This window comes from Urocitellus parryii, chromosome 2 (genome assembly GCF_045843805.1).
Source record: "Urocitellus parryii isolate mUroPar1 chromosome 2, mUroPar1.hap1, whole genome shotgun sequence".
NCBI classification, from domain to species: domain Eukaryota; kingdom Metazoa; phylum Chordata; class Mammalia; order Rodentia; family Sciuridae; genus Urocitellus; species Urocitellus parryii.
In genome coordinates this window covers 114,650,156-114,669,762 of record NC_135532.1, presented here as the reverse complement: position 1 = coordinate 114,669,762, position 19,607 = coordinate 114,650,156, and the positions used below count along the sequence as shown (strand labels likewise).

The 19,607-nt window shown below is 47.8% G+C and overlaps 1 protein-coding gene across 5 annotated transcripts in view; it reads left to right on the top strand.

Moving 5' to 3' along the window:
- Positions 1-19,607, top strand: part of Kcnab1 (potassium voltage-gated channel subfamily A regulatory beta subunit 1) — a 326,666-nt gene that overhangs the window by 299,648 nt on the left and 7,411 nt on the right. For all 5 annotated transcript variants that reach the window (XM_026392905.2, XM_026392903.2, XM_026392907.2 and 2 more), the window contains 5 exons: positions 4,388-4,473; positions 5,043-5,163; positions 7,168-7,262; positions 14,660-14,780; positions 18,626-18,714. In XM_026392905.2, coding sequence (XP_026248690.1) covers positions 4,388-4,473; positions 5,043-5,163; positions 7,168-7,262; positions 14,660-14,780; positions 18,626-18,714 — 512 coding nt within the window. The remainder of the gene's footprint in view (positions 1-4,387; positions 4,474-5,042; positions 5,164-7,167; positions 7,263-14,659; positions 14,781-18,625; positions 18,715-19,607) is intronic.

Sequence of the window (19,607 nt, the reverse complement as noted above, 5' to 3'; positions counted from 1 at the left end):
ACAGGGACAGAGAGCAAGCCGTGGTGGGCTGTGAGCCTGGGAGGCCGCACCAGGCTAAAGGACGAGGACACTTTCAACCAGGGGAAGCGTGCTGAGGAGGATTTGGCAGTCTTTTGGTAGTTTAGGCTGTTTTCCTCAAACTTTTGAGATTTGATAGCTAATTTTTAAAAAATTCAAAGGTCTCAGCTACTGTTTCTATCACATTCCCAGGTTGATTCACACTGAAGTGTGTGTGTGTGTGTGTGTGTGTGTGTGTGTGTGTGAGGTAGTGGCTGGATAAGTACTCAGGGGAGTAACCACAGTGAGCACAGGTTAAACTTCTGCATGAAGCAGCAGATTAGAGGAGAGCAGAGGTGGACTACGGAGAATCTGTCCCTGACATGGTTCCCTGGGGAGGAGTAGGGAGTGGCTCTCAAGCTCTACAGTATAGCAGATTTGCTTGCAGGGCTGGTTAAAGGGGGCTGCAGGGTGCCACCCCCAGAACTCATGGTCTTCTAGGTCTGGACTTGCATATGGGACGATTCCATTGCTGCTGACGCCTGTGGCCCAGGGGCCACCCACGAAGGCCACCGAATAACAAGCACAGCAATTCTAAACCCCAGGCTGTTTCCAAAACATGGAGGCTGGGGCCTCATACCAGGACCCCCACAGAACAGAACTCAGTGGAACCGTCTGTGGGTGGCTTTAAAGCCCAGCCCCACCCACGCAGGTGTTGGTAGGGTTCAGGAAGACTGAGCACCCCTAAGCCTTCTGGATTGATGGGGAGTCTGGGCAGGCTCCGATCAGGTCCTAGGTAACAGATTTAACCACCACTTACTGTATCTCTTCACAGAGGCCTGGGAATACAATGGACTGAAGTCCTTTTCCCGCTCAGCATTGACACTCTGCCTAGGACACTTTCAAAGTGCATTTCCACAATACACAAGAAACAGTGTCACTCTGGGGACCAGGTTGATTTCTTTTCTTTCAACAATTCTGCCCCCTAGTGTCCCTTTATGGGAGGACTTGTAAGAGCTCACCTTGCCCACGGTTTCCTTTTGACCAGCTAAACAACTTGGGGCATTTTTCTCTGACATTAAAAAAATAATGAGCTCCTTTAACATGAATTGAAATTAAATCTTCGTTTCGGGCAGGGCGACTCTCCAGCTGCAGCCTCTCAGTTCTCCCGGTCTCCCCTGCTCCCTGTGCCAGGAGGACGAGAACTGGAGGAATCCCGTCCCCATCCCACCAAGCCCCTTCTTCAGACCCAGAGGCCAACAGGCAGTGAGTGAGGAAGGAGCACCGGCCGGGGTGTCCCACGGAGCTCCCCTCCTGTGCTCACTCCTCACACCCTCGTAGGTCACATGCATGGAGCACGGACGTCACCACAGTAGCTCGAGTTTGCCGGAAGAGCCCTACAGACCTGCTAGCCCCTTCTTCACAGAGCATCCCTCCTGCCCAGCTCAGCCTCTTCCACCTCACCCCATCAGTGGCTTTCTTCTGGGTCCCCTTCCCGCTAAGGGCCACAGGGGGCTGTCACCTGGGCCATCCTCACTGTTACACCCTCCGGTCCACTGTGCCTATCCCCCTGTTCTTCTCACCTGCAAACCTCCGGGCCCACCTTCTGCCGTCCCTCCAACCTTGGCCCCACCACACCACCGGAAGGCTCTTCTCAGGGTTTGTGGTCCCCTCCCCGTGGAGGTCAGAGCCAGTGGGTGCTGGCTTGTGCCCTTCTGATTTGGGTGTTCACGATGTTCATGCTGGGCCGCGCTCTGTCTGTTCTTGGTTATCCAATGTCCCTGCTCCCACCCCTGATGGCCCAGCAGGCCTTGCAGGGTCCTCTGTCAGAGGCTGCTCAGAGAGCCTCCTCTTCTCCCTGCAGATCTCCTGGAGCAGGCTCATCCACGGCCCTGACATCATCAGCAGACAGGAAGTGACAGGCCCCATGTCCAGCCTGCACAGTTCGCTGTCTCCTGAGTCCAAATGCCTCATCTCCTCTTAGTATCTCATGAGCGTCTCTGTTTTTCTTGTGTCTAAAGAATCCTTGATTCCCTTCCCAAACCAGTTCCTCCCTCATCTCTGCAAATGGCCTGGGAGACGGCCTTGATTCCTCTCGTTCCCACACTCAGGCTCTGTCTCTCCTGCCAAGGTCCCACTCCAAGCCACCCTCCTCTCCTGCTGGAACGCTGCAGTCCCTCCCGAGATTCCCTGGCCTCCTCCAGGCCTCCCCTTCACACAGGTTCTCAGCACAGGCAGAGGTGGTGTTCTGAAATGGGAACTAGGGTGACAAGATGTGCCATTCCTTTGCCTAAAAAAATAATCAACAATGCCATTAAACTTTGAGTAACATACAAATAACATAGTTTGCCTTCTCAGACTTTGTCTCATACACCTGTCCTTCCTTACTGGGCTCCCGCCATGTGGCTTCTTTCCAGTGAATTCCTTCCAACTGCTGGCATTCACTCTGTCCTTCCACATGCTCTTCCATCTTCCTAAAATGCTCTTCCATGCTCTCCATGACTGGCTCCTTTTTATGCCCCTCAACTCCTCAGTGAGGTCACACTTGCCAGTATTAAACAGGTCTCCCCTTCATTCCCCATCTCAGCCCTCTTATGTCTCCTTCATAGTACTTTGCATTTTCTAATTGCTTGTCTACTTCTCTGGCTTCCCTGCTCAGCTCTAAGCTGGCTGTGTCCAGGGCCTCTGTGTCTGTCTGACAACCTCATATCAACTGGCCTGGTGTCCTGCAGACTCAGTTCTTGAATGTGTGTGCTGAACGAGAGTCTCAGTTGCACTCCACCCTCCCAGCCCTGGTCCAGGCCTTTAATGACCCCCATATGGCCAGGACACCTGACAGTGTTCTGGGCTCAGTTTCCTTGATTTCAGAGACAGACAGAAGAGTCTTGGTTCGGTTTATTGTCTGTGAACTTCTCTGGAGTTTTTCCAACACTTTTGGCTAACCACAGCGTCACCAGCACCCAGAACAGCAGGCTCCTCATAAATCCTGTTGATTGGAGGAACTCCCAGCTCTGAAGGAGGAAGGGGCACTGGCGCAACGGTGGAGAGGTCTAATCTAGGCAGAGGTTCAAATCAGGGTTTTCAGGCTCCAGAGAAGTGGATCGGTGTTCATTTGTATACTAAAAGAGAAGAAAAACAGTTTCTTTTAACTTTTTTTTTTTCATATTTGTTCAATAAGGGAAAATAAACTTCATAGTTTGGTTGCTATGTAAAATCTGATATTTGGGAGACTTTCTCCAAGAAAGAAAAATGTTTAGCTTCTAGTTCAAGTTCTACCCCTGTTGGACAGACAACAGCAAATGAAAGCATTCCCACCTTCCAAGCAGAGAAATGAGGGCAACTTAAAATAGCTGACAGAAGCCAACCACCAAGAACCGAAGACCCCTGACCCTGGCCTTCTACTTCCTAATCCTGTCCCCTATCAGATCAAGCAGGGTTTGCTCCTGAGAAATAAAAATAAGAATAATGGCTTTGAGACAGGGGTTCAGTTCTTCTGAAGGACACTTTAACCTCTGGGTATTCCTGGGACCCAAAGAAGCCCAAGGCCTGTGACCAACTGAAAATGTCACATGTCCCTGCGCCCTGGGAGCTTGGCTGACCTGGCTGTGGACCAAATCCAACCCTGTGTGCTTCCCGCTCCATTGAACCTGAGTCTCTCGGTGCTCCCTGGTGCTGCATCAAGGCTGGCTGGTGCCCAGAGGATCAGCTCAGCCCCAAGTGCTGATGCGTATTCTTGGCTAGAAAATGTGACATCAAGTTGAAACAGCTGATGAGCAAAGAGGCCCTGGGGACATCAGTGACATGGGTTTCTTAGCACAGTGTGCTTAAAGTGGTCAGGAACAGGGTGAGGCCCTGTGAGCTTGGAGTCCCTGAGGTTTCAGCTGTCCGTTCAGCATTTAATATGTTTATCTTTCTGCTAAACACATTGTTATTGAGTCATCTCTATTAAACAGCTACTCGGTGTGGGGCCCAGCGCTGCAAATCCAACACACAAGGCAGGTCTGCTGTCCTCAAGGACCTGCCGCCTGCAAAGTCAAAACAAGGGCTCTCCCTGGCTTCTCGCACACCAGAGCAGGGTACTCAGGTTTAGGTACAGATTCATCGAGAGTTCTTCTATCAGATCAAGAAGCAGCAAGCAACACCAGTAAAAGAGGAGCTTTTAATACCACTTAGTGTTGTTGCTGCAAACCAAAAATGAAATGTCAGTTTTCCCCAAAATACTGTCACCCTCTAGACCACCAAGGTTGCGTGTTGCATAGATTATCATGTTGGCACCGATGCCAGACTAATTGTATTGATCAAACAAGTAAATTTCCAAGCTTTGGAGACGGGGGGAAATGTAACTTTAAGAAGTAGAGAAACTCACAGGATGCTGTTTGGCCTTCCTTAGAAATCGTCCGAGCCATGACGCATGTGATAAACCAAGGCATGGCGATGTACTGGGGCACCTCCAGGTGGAGCGCCATGGAGATCATGGTAGGTTAATTTCCGCTTTTCAATGCCACGGAGCACCTCACTGTTCTCCAGATGCCATGCCTGGAGGTGGGGTCTTTTGCAAACTTCTCATAGTCAAATATGGCAGTGGAATTGTGGGATCGATTCTATCTTTAAAGAGATGGCTGAGGGCTCTAACAGGAATCATGTTGTAGCATGCTCTTTTGTTTCAGGAGGGCAAAGTGACAGCTAACGATATAAGAACAGAGTATTCTAGTTTTCTTATTAAAAAAGACTATATTAATGACAATCCTGTTTATAACACACTAATTACAGATTACAGTTTTATGTTAATCTACTTTTTATTTCTTTAGGAACCTGCAAAGAGTCAAATTACCTTTTCTTTATAATAGTCCATAATTCACAGTTGGACTGATTTTCCCTGGACCTTACTTGATCCAAATCTTCCCAGAGGATGACAGTTCCCCCCTTTCAGCCTTGCTCTTCATGAACTGATGGTCAGAACCTCACCTATAATTTGCCACCCTACCCCTTCCTTGTTTTGACCTCCATGAGGGAAACGTCACCTGCTGCGTCTCCTTTCTCCCTAGGAAGCCTATTCTGTAGCCAGGCAATTCAATATGATCCCGCCCGTGTGTGAACAAGCTGAGTATCATCTTTTCCAGAGAGAGAAGGTGGAGGTCCAACTGCCAGAGCTCTACCATAAAATAGGTAATCGTCAAAATTGCAACTACTGAGTGTGTTTAACAATCGGGGAATCAGGGATTCTGAAAAGTCCCTGTCAAATGATTTCCTGAGTGTCCCTAATTAACATAGGGATGGAAAGAACTGCTCATCCCAGAGACTGTGGTAGAATCAAATGTGCCTGTTTCTAGTCCACAGGGGATCCCTGATGAAAGCCATGTGGTGCCGGGTTTCTGTTCTGGAGACTAAAAGGCTCAGGGGTCACTCCAATAAAACTGGGCTGACTGGACTTCAAAAAATAACCACACAAGAGACACAAATACCTTTTTCTTTGGGGTCGTTGTGACGGCTCCTCTGACCTTAAGGGTCTGCAGAAAGAGAGAGCGACAGCACACCCTGACCCCTTTTATTGAGGAGAAGCTATTCCAATGAGGCAAGGGGTCAGGTTTCAGGGGGCTGAGTATCTTCATGATGTCCACTGTCAGCAGGATGATTGACACCTGGGTAGGCCACACCCAAGGGCACAATAAGAGGAGGGGACACACACAAGGCACTTCCATGGATGATTCTATCCTAAACAGGGCAAGGGGTTATATTACAAAGGAACAGGTGAGTATAGCTCCACCCATGGGGCTGTAGCAAGACACACCCATGCAGGAGACACTGACCCTCACACCCAAGAAGGGTGGAGAAAGCTCTGCCACATTTGTGCAACTGAGCACCTCAGCACCCAGCTAGGGAGTGTGACCCAGTCACATGTAAGGTTGGTCTCACAATGTGGAGTCATAAACTGTGGTTGGCATACAAACTGAACTCCATAGGTGTTCAAAAAACTGCATCCAGGGGCTGGGGATATAGCTCAGTTGGTAGTGTGTTTGCCTTGTATGCACAAGGCCCTGGGTTCAATCCCCAGCACCACACACACACACACACACACACACAAATGCATCCACAATGAGGGGAAGAACTAACAGATAAACTCATCCTTCACAGGGCTTGCTCCAGCCCAGGCATGCATCTCAAGAGTGGAAAACTGAAAAAAAACAAGTGAAAAAAATCACTTATGCCTGGTACTGAGTTAGGTGAAGGGAATTTGATGATAATTAATAAGCCAGGCACTACATGTTTGTTTGGAAATAATTTCAGAGTGAGGGAAAAATATGTGTCTAATAAAAAGAAATGTGGACGTTAAAAGAAACACAAACAAGTCACATTCAGGTTTCTAGACCAAAACAGTTTCCAGAGTTCACTTTCCTCCTCAGAAATGGCAGGAAAATTCTGGGTATTAAAAATAAAAGGATAAAAGTTCAACAGCAGTGATAACTGTTGTTATTGCTGTCACCTGCTGTTACCTACTGAGTGTTCACTGTGCATTAGGCGCTGTGTTCCCACACAGTGGCACAGAATAGCCCAGGGAAGCACCGAAGTTAGTGCAAGTAGAAGTGCCCACACCTCTATCCATGAATTTTGGACATCAAAAGACCATGGCAGGGGCTGGGGATGTGGCTCAGGCGGTGGCGCGCTCGCCTGGCATGCGTGCGGCCCGGGTTCGATCCTCAGCAGCACCACATACCAACAAAGATGTTGTGTCCGCCAAGAACTAAGAAAATAAATAAATAAATAAATGTTAAAATTCTCTCTCTCTGTCCCCCTCTCTCTCTCTCACTCTCTTTAAAAAAAAAAAAAAAGACCATGGCAAAGGGCTGGGGATATAGCTCAGTTGGTAGAGTGCTTGCTTCACATGCACAAGTCCCGGGGTTCAATCCCCAGCACCACCAAAAAAAAAAAAAAAAAAAAAAGAACATGGCAAAGCCACATTTTTAGGCCTGCTTAGGTGGCTCATTCCCAAGAACTGACAGTGCACATTTGGTTGGTTTATAAAAGCATGAAACAATTTGTTAATCCCTAAATTGTGATGGAAAGATGTATGCCAGCATTAACTGATGCATTCAGCCAGTTTTCCCCCAAACCCACCATCTCCTCCCTTAACCCCAGTTTGCATGAGCAACTTTCCATGTGCTCCCTCCACAGGGGTTGGCGCCATGACGTGGTCCCCACTTGCCTGCGGAATCATCTCAGGGAAATATGGAAACGGCGTGCCTGAAAGTTCCAGGGCTTCTCTGAAGGTATTTCTCTCACCTCCTGCAAGGGTCTGGGGGTAGGGAAAGGGGTGATGAGAACGGCCCACGGCAGGGAGGGCCTCCCAGCTCAGGCACACCTTGGCCTTGGCCGTCCTGGCCTCTGTCAGTTCCTCCAGAGGCCTCCGCTGCTGCCAGGCTCCAGTCAGCCCTTCAGAATCTGCCTGCACAGAGAGCTGTCCTCTGGGGACTCAGGGAGAGAGCAGCATCCAGTGACCTGGTTGGACTTGTAGGGCTCAAAGCCCTACAGTTACTTATGCTAAAGAAGGCTTTTCATTCCTTGTTTGAAAACTGACAAAATTTTAAATCCTCTTTCCATGTAAGAGGATCTAATTCTCCTTTTCTTGACAAAACAAAATTTAAGCCGTGGAGGCTTAAGCCACGAGAGGCAAGAGTTGTAGCTGAGTGTGGTTTGAGGTTGGTTCAGGTTTCTGTGCATTGGGGGCCAGGGTAAGGAGCGAGGGCCTCAGGGGACCCACTATGGCTAAGCCCCTCTCTCTGGGCTCTATGACTGGCACCTGTGCAGATGCAATCTGGCCGCTGAGACTTGTGGCTTAACCTCTGTGCTGAGGCATAAGGGTGTTCAAGATTAGGGAACAAGATTGCCTCCACTCACTCATGTCCTGCAGCAGGGCAGCCGGCCGCCCGACCCAGCCCACATGCACCTGGAGCAGCAGAGCCGCAGCACTGAGGTCTTCCCACCCCCACCCTCACCCCCACCCAGGAGGGGCTGCTGCAGGCTCTGCGTCTTTCACTTTCCTTTCTGCCTGTGACAGCTGAGCTTTAGTTTGTTTGTCCTCTAAAGTGGCACAGTATAAATACCTCCTAACATGCTGACGTGGCCCTGGTCCCAGTCTGTACTAGCACAACAGAACTGTCAGAGAACAAAGTCTGCTTCTGAAAAGCCAGCCACGTTCTGAACCGAGAGAAGCCAACAGCACCTTGGGGAAGAAGGAAGAGAGCATCGAGAAGTGCGATTTCACGGAGCACCTACTATGTGCCAGGCACAGGCTGTGTTTCCATTCACAGAGGTCTTTACCAATGGCACAGAAAGCGGTCACAGGTGGCTCTGAGTCAGTTGCAGCTAAGCCAAATTGCTGTAAGGAGTCGCTTGACTCACAGACTTGATAAACTCGCTCATTGAAAATGTCCCAGGGCAAAAAAACTGCATTGGATACACCTAACCTACCAAGCAGCACAGCTCAGCCCAGCCTACCTTCAAGGTGACAAAATCATCTAACACAAAGGCTCTTTTATAATAAAGCGTGGGATCTCTAATTTACTAAAGAACAGAAAGTTGTATGAGCCCACCATCACGGAGGTGAGAAATCCTCAGTCGAACCCTCAAAAGCTGGGGACCGAGCAGGTTTTCTTTCTCAGGCTTTCTGAAAAGTTCAAAGCACTTCTGTGTATGCTGGGCACTTGCTCTCAGGTTCATGGTGTATGAGGGTAGACCTTTTCCAGATACAGAAATGAGAGCACAGAGACATCAGTATCCACCCAAGACATAAACCATACCCATGAAGCTGATGCGGGAACCCTAGTCTCTGATCCAGATTTCTATAGAAAGAAGTAGCTACTCTGTATTAGGAGTGTGATTGCCTAGCTTCTATCACGGCTTGGGAAAAAGCTTGCAAACAGTTGGAAAAGCTTCCATACGTCCACAAAAGGAAACGGAAAACAAAACCAAACAAACAAACAAAAAAAAATGGACATACAAAATGTTTGAAGGTGGCAAAGCCCAAAAGTAACTTGGGAAAGATTTCCATTGTTGGCTTTTATAGTCCACTTGGTATCCACTGGGATGCCCTGGACAGAAAACATTCACAGCTCTCAGAGAGTGAAAGGCAGCGGGTCCCTAAGGCCTCAAGGCTCTGAATTATCAACCACTTTGGAAAGCCACTCGAGTAGAGCTACCAAAGCAAAAAGTAAAAATTAGTAACAAAGAAGCAAACATCAGGGTAGCCTTAGGAATGAATTGGGATGCTCACAGTAGGAAAACAGAAAGAGGAAACTGGGCACACAGATAAAATAAGTTGGCAACTCTCAAGTCCCCTAAAACAGAACAGGTAAGTGGTTCAAATCTCACGTTGGCTCTCGTCACACCCATGAAATAAGATGGTAATGCTTTGTGCCTGTCATAAGCACTTAACTACAGCTGAAGGACAAATCAACTCCACACAAGGAGTACCCCCACATGGCTTTTAGAGGTTTCTGGGCAGCCTCTCTGGCCCTTCACCCTGCAGTGACCTCTGAACCACATGGACAGCTCTGGCTACCCAGCTGAGTGGCATACACTACTGCTTTGGTCCATTAGACAGTTCCACGTGGAAGTCGCCTGGGTGCAGTCGTGCCTAATGGACTCTGTCCTCACCACAGAGCCAGTCAGGAGCCAGGGCATTATCTCAGAGGCGTCCTTTCCTCCCTCGCCCGTCCAACAGGGCTCGAGTCCCGCAGCCCACACCTGACTCTCCCTGCCCAGTTTGGGCGGATTCTCTTCACCTCTTACCAGGTTTCCATCCAAACACGCTGTACTCTCTGCACTTTCTGCCTTCTCCTCCATCCTCCTGAAACCCTCCTCTTCCCTAAAACCATAGCTACCAGCTGTCACCAGGGCCTTGCCCTTGTCACCATACACACTGCCTAGCATGTCCAGCTGCCAGTGACAGAATTCAAGGCAAACAAGCCAAATCCAAGGGGAGCTCCATTTGTTCAGGGAGACGCCTTGGGAAGGCCGGAGCAGGGCTGGCCCCGTGGAGACTCTACCTGTGGACTTGAACATGACTCTCCAGCTCCGCCGTGTCTCTGAACACGGGATCATCTTCTTCTACTACACATAGATCTTGTCCGTGAAGCCTGGAGCATGAGAACTGATGGCTGCAGATTTAACCCTTAAGGGCATGGGACCAAGAGATAAGAGGTCTTTACCAACTGCACACCAGACAGGACTAGCCAGGGTTAGGTCACATGCCAACCTGTGAGGCCAACAACAGGGGCCAGGAGGGCAAAGGGCTGTGATCAGCTCAGGTCGTACACATTTTGCTGGGGTACTTTCCAGAAGGTGACAGTTTCAACATGGCCTGTAATAGAATCATCAAGCGGGGAGGGGCTAACCACAAAACACTTCTCCTGTTACGGGATGATGATCTGCAGATACTTCCAGAAGGAAACTGAAGAACTCATACAGAACCTGGCACATCACAGAGCCAGGAGCTCAGTAAATGTCAGACAAATGCAGTGAATCAAAATGGAAGGTCCACAAAGTAGGATCCAGAGACCAGTTGTGCGGTCGAGGTAGAAATTTTAAATAGAAATGAACAGTGTAATGAAATTTATGGGCAGCTCTTCCCTGATGCTAGCCAAATGCTTTTTAGGAAAAGAAAGAAAGAAATTGAAAATATGCACCCATTTGTCAAAGGAAAAGAGGGAACGGCAACCCAGGTGTATGGAGGTAGAGTGAAGGGTCCTGGGGACAGGTGGTCGCATGGGGAGACCTAGTGTGTTGCACATTTCCATTAACTCTGGCGTTCTACCTGGAGATCTCAACCTCAACAGCAAAGACTCTGTTGCTTTGGGTCAAAGACTTGGATGCTTAGAACTGGCCGATCATCTTGGATACCAAATCATCCAGACAAGGTCTGGACACGGCTCTGCATCTCCTGCCGAGCCCCCATGGGGATGAACCAGGGCCATGAGGGGTCTTGGGGAGGGTGTCACAGGCTCTTCGCATCCCAGCAGCGTTACCTATGAAAGGGGCACACAGGGTTGGTGACCCTAGTGCTGGGGAGGGCAAAGACACAGCTTTGGGAAGTTCAGAGCCATGTGACCTGTTTACTAGCCCATTAGCTAAAGTGTGGATAAGGCTCGTCTCATTGGTTCTTTGACAAATATTTATTGAGCATCGACCTGGCCCACCCCTGTGCTGCGTGTTGAAGATGCAGGGGTGGAGGGGCAGTCTTGACCGCAAGCCGCAGCTCAGGAACTTGCTAGAGAGTCAGACTCAGGAAGGAGCTATGAACACAATCATGGTGGAGTCCCCAGGACTGTGGCAAAGTCGCCCGCCCTGGGGAGTAGCGTCTGGCTCCGTCTGCAAGGCTGACCGGGGCAGCTCACCCTGTGCAGTCTGGCCTCTCCGGTTTCACTGCCATGCTGGCCAAGCCCCTGCTCTGAGCAGCTTGCGGTCAGGACTGAAGCCGCAGATGAAGAAGCCCTCCTGGCCTTCGCTCCTTCAGTTTAGGAAGGCCAGCCTGCAAGGGGACAAGTGTCCAAACAGGGCTGGAGGAGACTTCATCTCAATCCCCCGGTTAATGCCCACAACAGCAAGCTGGGCTGACTCTCCTCATAGCCACAGCCCCACCAGCCTTCCCTCAGAAGAGCGGTCCACTCCCATGTTTAGTCAACATTTCAATTAAGCCTCATCTCCTTCTGCCAACATTTTCTTACTTAGAGCAGTTAAAGCTGATGTTTTGTTTTTTGTTTTGTACCAGGAATGGAACCCTGGGGTGCTTAACCACTAAGCCACATCTCCAGCCTTTTTTATTATTTATTTATTTCATTTTGAGACAGGGTCTTGTTATGTTGCTTAGGACCTCACTAAGTTGCCAAGGCTGGCCCCAAACTTGAAATTCTCCTGCCTCAGCCTCTTGAGTCACTGGGATTACAGGCTGTCACCATGCCTGGCTAAAAGCTGTTTATTTCCAAAATACTTTTGCTTGTTTTGATGTGAAGAAAGCAGTATAAACACTGTGCACCTACTATTTTAAAATCCTAACTGCCTTATAGATTCCCCTGAGGGGGATTCATGGGACTGAGGGTGAAAGAGAGGTATTCAATAAATAAGCTTGATGTTTATTACTTTCAGAAGTCTGTCTCTCAGTATGGTGTGTGTGCATAATATACAAAATTCATATCTATGCATTCACACACACATAACTTGGAACCCAATCCTAAGAAAAATACTCCATTGTATGTAGGATTTCAAAAATGGAGTTCAGGCAGGGCACAGTGGCACATGCCTATTATCCCAGGAGCTTGGGAGGCTGAGGCAAGAGGATCTCAAGTTCAAAGCCAGCCTCAGCAACTTAGCAAGGCCCTAAGCAACTCAGCAGACAACCTGTCTCTAAATAAAATATAAACAAGGGCTGGAGATGAGGCTCAGTGGTTAAGTGCCCCTGGGTTCAAGCCCGGATACCAAAAATAAATAAATAAATAAAAATAATGGAGTTCAGGCGTTGGGGATGTGGCCGAGTGGTAGAGTGATTGCCTGGCATGTGTGAGGACCTGGGTTCGACCCCTGGCACCACACACACAAAAAAAGGAGTTTGATAAGATTGATGAATAAATCAACCAATTTTTTATGTGCACAGCATATATAGAAACCTCAGGAACTCTTCTAGTTGTAATAAAAAGCTATTGTTCAAAATCATTGTCTATTAATTTGCAAATCTGTTTTTGATTAAAATAACAGACATTTTAATTTTGAAGAAGGACATGTTTTGAAAAACATGATAGACTTTTTTTCATTGACATATGAATAACATCAAGGAGAAACTTCATATTTATAAAGCAAACACTGAATTTTAAATATTTTTAACATTTTTTAATTAATGTTTTTATTTATCTATGACAGCGGAATGCATTACAATTCTTATTCCACATATAGAGCACTATTTTTCATATCTCTGATGTATATAAATAGGGCACTATTTTTCATATTTCTGATATATAAAGTATATTCACACCAACTCGTGTCTTCATACCTGTACTTTGGATAATAATGACCATCACATTCTACCATCATTAATAACCCCCTGTCCTCTCCCTTCCCCTCACACCCCTCTGCCCTGTCTAATAGAATTTGCAAATCTTTTTTTTGTTGTTGTTTTCTATTTGGACGACATTGCGAGCTGCTGGTCCCGGGAAGGCATTCTGAGGCCTCAGCGAGCACTGGTGTCCTTCCCATGGGCAGTGAGTCATCCAGGGCTCCCTGATGTGGCAGTGCCCTGGTCCAGGAGGGCCAGCGGTAGATCGCGGGCTCACTGTGCACAGCTGTCCACCCACCACTGGCACCCGCTGTCATGGTTGGAGAGAAGCTCCAGGCCACCTTCCTCTGGAAGAAGCCAGGAAAACTCTTGGCCGTTTCCCCAAGCAAATTCTCAAGCAAGGAGCCAGACCATAAGCCTTTGAGATCCAGGAGGCGACGGCACTGGGGCGGCTTGCCCTTCTTTCTGCATCTGCAAAATTATTCCAAAAATCACAACAAAACAAGGCGGTTTCCCTTTGCTTCAGAAATACTCTTAGAATAATGAAAAGAATACTTAAAACAAAAGGCCGCAGCCCTCTGGGAGGACGGGGTGCCGTGGCCCACCACCACCACGGCTCTCTGCTGCCTCTGCAGAAGTGGCAGTCTGTGCTGGGAGTGATGTCACAGACATGCCACAGAGAAAGAAGGGCCACACTGCCGCGGCGTGACGACTTTCTCTTATGTTCACAAAAACAGGCTAACATTCTTCCTCATGTTCTTTTGCTTTGGGAGTTGCTGCTTAGAGCTAGCTTTGTGTGGAAGGAACTATTATTCCCTCCTTCACAGTGAGAACAGAGCCTTCTAGAAAGTAGGGCATTGAGAAGCTCTCAAAGACTTTTATGTTTAGGAAATGAGGCTCCCTGCACAGTCTACAGATCAGGGTCAGGTTCTTCCCACCGGTTTGAAATGTCAAATGCCTTTACTCTTTACGTTTTCGTAGTTCACACGATAGGCAACACACATTTGGGGAAGTCTTTACCCAGTTCAGAATTTTTAAATGTGCTTGACGTCTGTCGGGTATACTACATCTGCTTCTAGGAGCGGAGGAAGCCACCAGTCAGTCTCCTTAAACAAGGAGGTGGAGGTTAGGAGTGGACCCCAGGCAGGAGAGGAGATGAGAATGTAAGGTGGTTTGTTTGTTTAAGCAGAAAACTTGGCAACCTGCCTTCTCCATCAGGGAAACAGCATAGACCTGGGTAAAATGTCAATTCCATTTTTTTTTTTTTTTTTTTTGCGACATTCTAAAACTGGGCTACCTCACTAAGCCTTTCTTCTCCTGGGCAGACAAGGGTCCACCTGCCTACATCTCCGTGTCCATATTTTTAGAGCTTTGTGCCCTCTGATCAACGTGCATGGTGAACATGAGTGGAAGTTGATCTTCTGAACCAGGGAACAGGATCAAGGTCATGGGAACATCTATCTCTTTGCATAGAAACATAAGCGTCTTCTCACTGCAAAGCACAGGGGTCAAGACGACCCGGGATTCACCGAGGGTCTTGTAGTTGGTTGAATTATGACCCTCGAGGTCACGTCCCCACCAGACACTATCACTGAAATGTTTCCCCGCTGTGCTTCTCCCCAGTGCTACCAGTGGCTGAAGGAAAGGATCGTCAGTGAGGAAGGCAGGAAGCAGCAGAACAAGCTGAAGGACCTCTCTCCCATCGCTGAGCGCCTGGGGTGCACACTGCCTCAGCTTGCAGTCGGTGAGGAGATTGCTGGGGGTGTCTGGGGGGTCTCCCTGTTTTCTACTGCTGACCCACAGCCCCTTTTCGCAGAAGTGTCTCCTATAGGGGCAGACAGATTCAGAGGCGTAAATTCCTGCTAAATACAACATAAAGTGAGTCCTCCAGGTTCCCCAGAACTTTCTATATGCAAAACTACTTTTCTCACCTCTTTACCCCGGCTGCTTAGAACGCAGTTCAGATGAGAGGAGGTCAGTGGGAACACAGGCGTCCTCACCAGAGTCAGAGGTGAACTGTGGAGTGACACCCACATCCCACTGGTCGGATTTCCTCCCCTGCTGAGGCAGAGCCAGGGTTGGTGTGAGAAACAGCTGCTACTGAGGCCCAGGGCTCCCTAACCCAGAGAGGTGGCTTTGTACATGGAGTGCATCAAAGTTCAGGGTCACCGGTCACAACTGAAAGCCACATAGGATGGCACTGTCCAAAAGCAAGATAATACAAACCACATACTCAATTTCCAAGTTGCTAGTGACCCATAGTTAAAAAATAAAACAGAGCTGGGCATGGTGGTGCACACCTGTAATCCCAGAAGCACGGGAGGCTAAGGCAGGAGGATGGCAAGTTTAAGGCCAGCCTCAGCAAATTAGCAAGGCCCTAAGCTACTTAGTGAGACCTTGTCTCAAAATTAAAAATATAAAAAGGTTGGGATGTGGCTCAGTGGTACAGCAATCCCTGGTATCAAAAAAAAAATGAAAAAGGAAAAAGGAAACAGGTGAAATTTATTTTAATAATGGATTTTATTTACTACAATATACAGTATATGTTATTTCAGCTTGTAATACATTTCTTTAAATGACTGAGATATTTTACACCTCCAGCACATTCCAGTTCAGGCTCCACACATCTCAAACACTCAACAGTCCCACATAGTTAATGGCTACACTTTGGGCAGAAAGGCGTGTGGGCTCTCAGTTCTGACTGCAGGTATTTGCCAGGCAGCACAACAAGCACTTAGTATGCACTGTCTCATCTCCTCAGTCATTAAAACGATCCTGCGAGGTGCACTGCGGTAGCCCTAGCTCACAGACATAGACCGAGGACTTGCTAGAATTCACATGGTAACTGAGAGAGGGGGAAAATGCATGCCACTCCCAAAAAAAAATATCCTATGGATGAAGGAATGACAGGAATTGGGACAAATAGGTACAGTGACCCAAAGCCCGTGATAAGGTCTACACAAGTAAAATAATCCAATAGAACATTTGCTAGTGCCTTGACCCTTCTGAGGTTAGAAGTCAGAGAAATGTTAGTTGCAGTTAACAGAAACAGAAAAACAGAAATGGGAGGTGGTTTTAGAGAGAGGAAATACCATATGCCTAAATATGACTTGCTTAATCCCATCTTTAAAAAAAAAAAAATCAAAGAAGAGCCAGGGAGATAGCCTAGTGATACGGCACTTGCCTAGCATACAGGAGGCCCTCGGTTCAATCCCCATTACTATATAAAAAAAAAAAATAACAACAACAAAAAATAGTTTTAAAAATCAAAGAATAGGGGCTGGGGATATAGCTCAGTTGGTAGAGTGCCTTCCTCGGATGCACAAGGCCCTGGGTTTGATCCCCAGCACCATAAAAAATAAGTAAATATAAAGAATATATTTAACGTGATTAGCTACATCTCTACAGCTTTAACAAGCAAAGTAAAACATACCAGTCACTTGACCAAGTCAGGTTACTCAACCTGATAAAATGGTTTCAATACATTTCTTACAAACTTGCTGAGTTGCAGGAAATTGTATATGTAAAGCAAGGAGTAGGCAGCTGCTCAGTAAGTGGTGAGGAAGATGTACTAGACACCCTGGACTTGATGTTCTCCCCGCTCCTAGCCTGGCACGTGGCCAGAGTAAATGCAGAGAGAAATGCATTTTGCAATCAGTGTGTTCTTGATGGCAATATGAACTGAGCAGTTGTCTCTGCACCCATGGATTTGACCACCCACGTGCATGGTGTTAGGTACAAGAGTCAGCTAGAGGTGACCTAAAGCACCTGGGACGTGCGTGCAGATGCTTGCCATTTTGTACAAAGGACTTGAATGTCCTGGGATTTTTGTGTCCTGAAGGGGAGTGCCCGGAACCAATTTCGCAAGAACAACAAAGACCAACAGCTTTAAATTTAGTTCTGAAAGAGATGGAAAAACACCGTCTTCCTGGAGGAAATCTTCATAAAATTCAGACTTTCACTGGTTGTTAGACATACAGGAAAGATCCTCTGCACAAGTCTGACTTAAATTAAAACATGCTTTTCCCCCTTTTCCTCCCTCTATGCCCCCAGATGTCTTTCTTGCCTGTCATTTTTTTCTTCTTTCTTTATAAACAAGTAGTTTTGGTTTTAACCACAGAACTTTCAGAACCAAAAGGGAAGTGATATTCAGCCATAAATCCTTTGATCTGCAAGGACGGTGTGGGAGGGGAGCTCTTCTGGCAAGAAGTAAACTACTAGATCCCCAGGTCACACCTGCACCCAGGCCAACACCCATCCTGGGTGCAGTAAGCAAACACCCTGAATGTGCCTGCTGTTAACTGTGGTGCAGGATGCTAGTACCCAGAATCACCTGAAGGTGGCGCCATGGGGCTAGCCAGCCCTGCCTGGTGATTTGGCTGCCCTGCAGCCTGCAGGGGAACCAGCTGCTGTTGACATCAGGTAGTTCTGAGCAGTGATTTGCCCAGGGCCCCATTAGACTCAGAGCACCACTAGGGCCAAGGAGAGTTACAAGTGCAAACAGGAAATAATGAAGCCAAAAAGAGGTGCAGGACAGATCACTTGGATTGCTACCTTCACAGAGCACTCTCTTGACCGCATGGAAAAGACAGTGATTGCCATAAAAGGCCCGGGCATGGTGACTCTTACGAGTATCAGTCGGCAGACAGCAGGGCCTGGAGCAAATGGGGCAGAAGAAGTGCCAGGGTGTGCTCCAACGATCCGTGCCTGTTTATTCAACAAACACTTAATAAGTGCTACTATGTGCCAGGTGCTGAGCAGGATGCTGGGCATCCAACTGCCAATTAGCCCATCTCACAGCCTGGTGGGCAAGTCAAGAAAACAAACAGATAGTTTGAATACAGTGTCAAAGTACTGGGAAGGGAATGGGCAGCCAGGGAAGTGAAGAGCAGGACACCCAACCCCACTTGCAATTCAGGTAGGACTTGGGGAGGAAGGCATTTCCCCTGGGGAATCTCAAAGGGTGCCCAGGCAGTGAAGCAGAGGCCGCGGGCCCCACATTGCAGGCAATGGATTAAAAAGCATTTGATGTTCACTTTAAATACGTAACTTTTTTGGCTTGTAAATTCTACCTCAATAAAGTTGTTCATTTGTTTTTTTTTTTTTTAAGAAAACCATAATAGTCCCCAGAGCAGAAAGAGAAAAATTAAAAGTGGGGCTTTAAGGGTAATTTGATAATCAACACAGGAGTGTCAGAGAAGGTTGGCAGGTAAGTGGAAATGAAGGGACCAGACCCTGGGGTCTAGGAGGACCGCAGGCAACAGAGGAGGAAAGCAAGACCACGCACCAAATGTTAAGGCAGGAGAAGAATGTGCTTTAAGGGTGGGCAGTGGGATAGACACCCCAGTACTGGGGCCAAGCCACAGGTAGAAGGCAGAAGAGCCCTAGACCCACAGGCAAGTACACAGATTCCATCCACCTTCTCTGTAGCAGGGGTGCTGTTCGGTGTTTAGCCCCAGAGCACTGTGTATCCTCCACAGGAAAAGTTAGTTTTAGCTGCCACCAGCTTGGCTATGGTTGGTGTTCGCTATAGTTGGTGATTGTGAGCTCTGTGACACCCTGACCCACATCTTCTTCATCTCTTCCCAGCGTGGTGCCTGAGGAACGAGGGCGTGAGCTCCGTGCTTCTGGGATCATCCACTCCCGAGCAGCTCATCGAAAACCTCGGTGCCATTCAGGCAAGTCCTGCAGTGGGTCCTGTCTCTCCCACCTGTCCTGGGGGTGGGCACAAAGGCATAAGAAGCAATAAACAAGTCCTGGGTTCGAAGACCCAGAGTGGTCCTCTGCTGATCAACAGGCAAAATTCCCAGAGCTCGCTTCTCATCAGGGCCTATCTCTGAGGGACTCGTGTCCCAGGTGCACCTGGCAACTGACCTCAGGCCCTAACATGAAGCCTGCCTAATGACAAGCTTGCAATGTGACAGGCATGGGACACGGCACACACCACTTATTCACTTGTTCCTTCCACAAATATTTATTGCCAACCAGCTGTGTGCCAAGCCCGCCTTTCTGATCTCCAAGCTCCCTGCATTTCTTCCTCCTCATCCTACATTCAGGACAATGGAATTGCTGTAACTGCTTCTAGGCCCCTGGGGACACAGACTTGTGTCTTCCTTTCCAGGTGGTTGTTGTATTTTTTGTTTTCTTTTTTTGTTTGTAATCAGCATATTAAGGAGACATTCATATGTTTTAAGAATTGCTTAAATTCTGATATCCAGATTTAAGAATGATGGCTTTTCAACATGCAATTAAAGCCATTCCACACATGTGCCAGACACCAACACCACATACAACTACCTTGGAGCACAAGGTAACTGTATGGGTTAAAGTAAGCCTGTGACATACCTAAGGAACACCTTCCTATATGCAGACTACCTCTCCATGTACAGGTCTCTTCTCTTTTATGTCTGTGACCCAGCTCTGGAATTCACTATGAGGGCTTACTATGGTCCAAAGAGAAGGGAAAATAATGTAACCAGGACTAGTCACCATAGTTTTCTATATATATATGTGTGTGTATATATACATTTTTTTTAAAAAATGGCACAACAGAAGGGAATGCAATTCTACA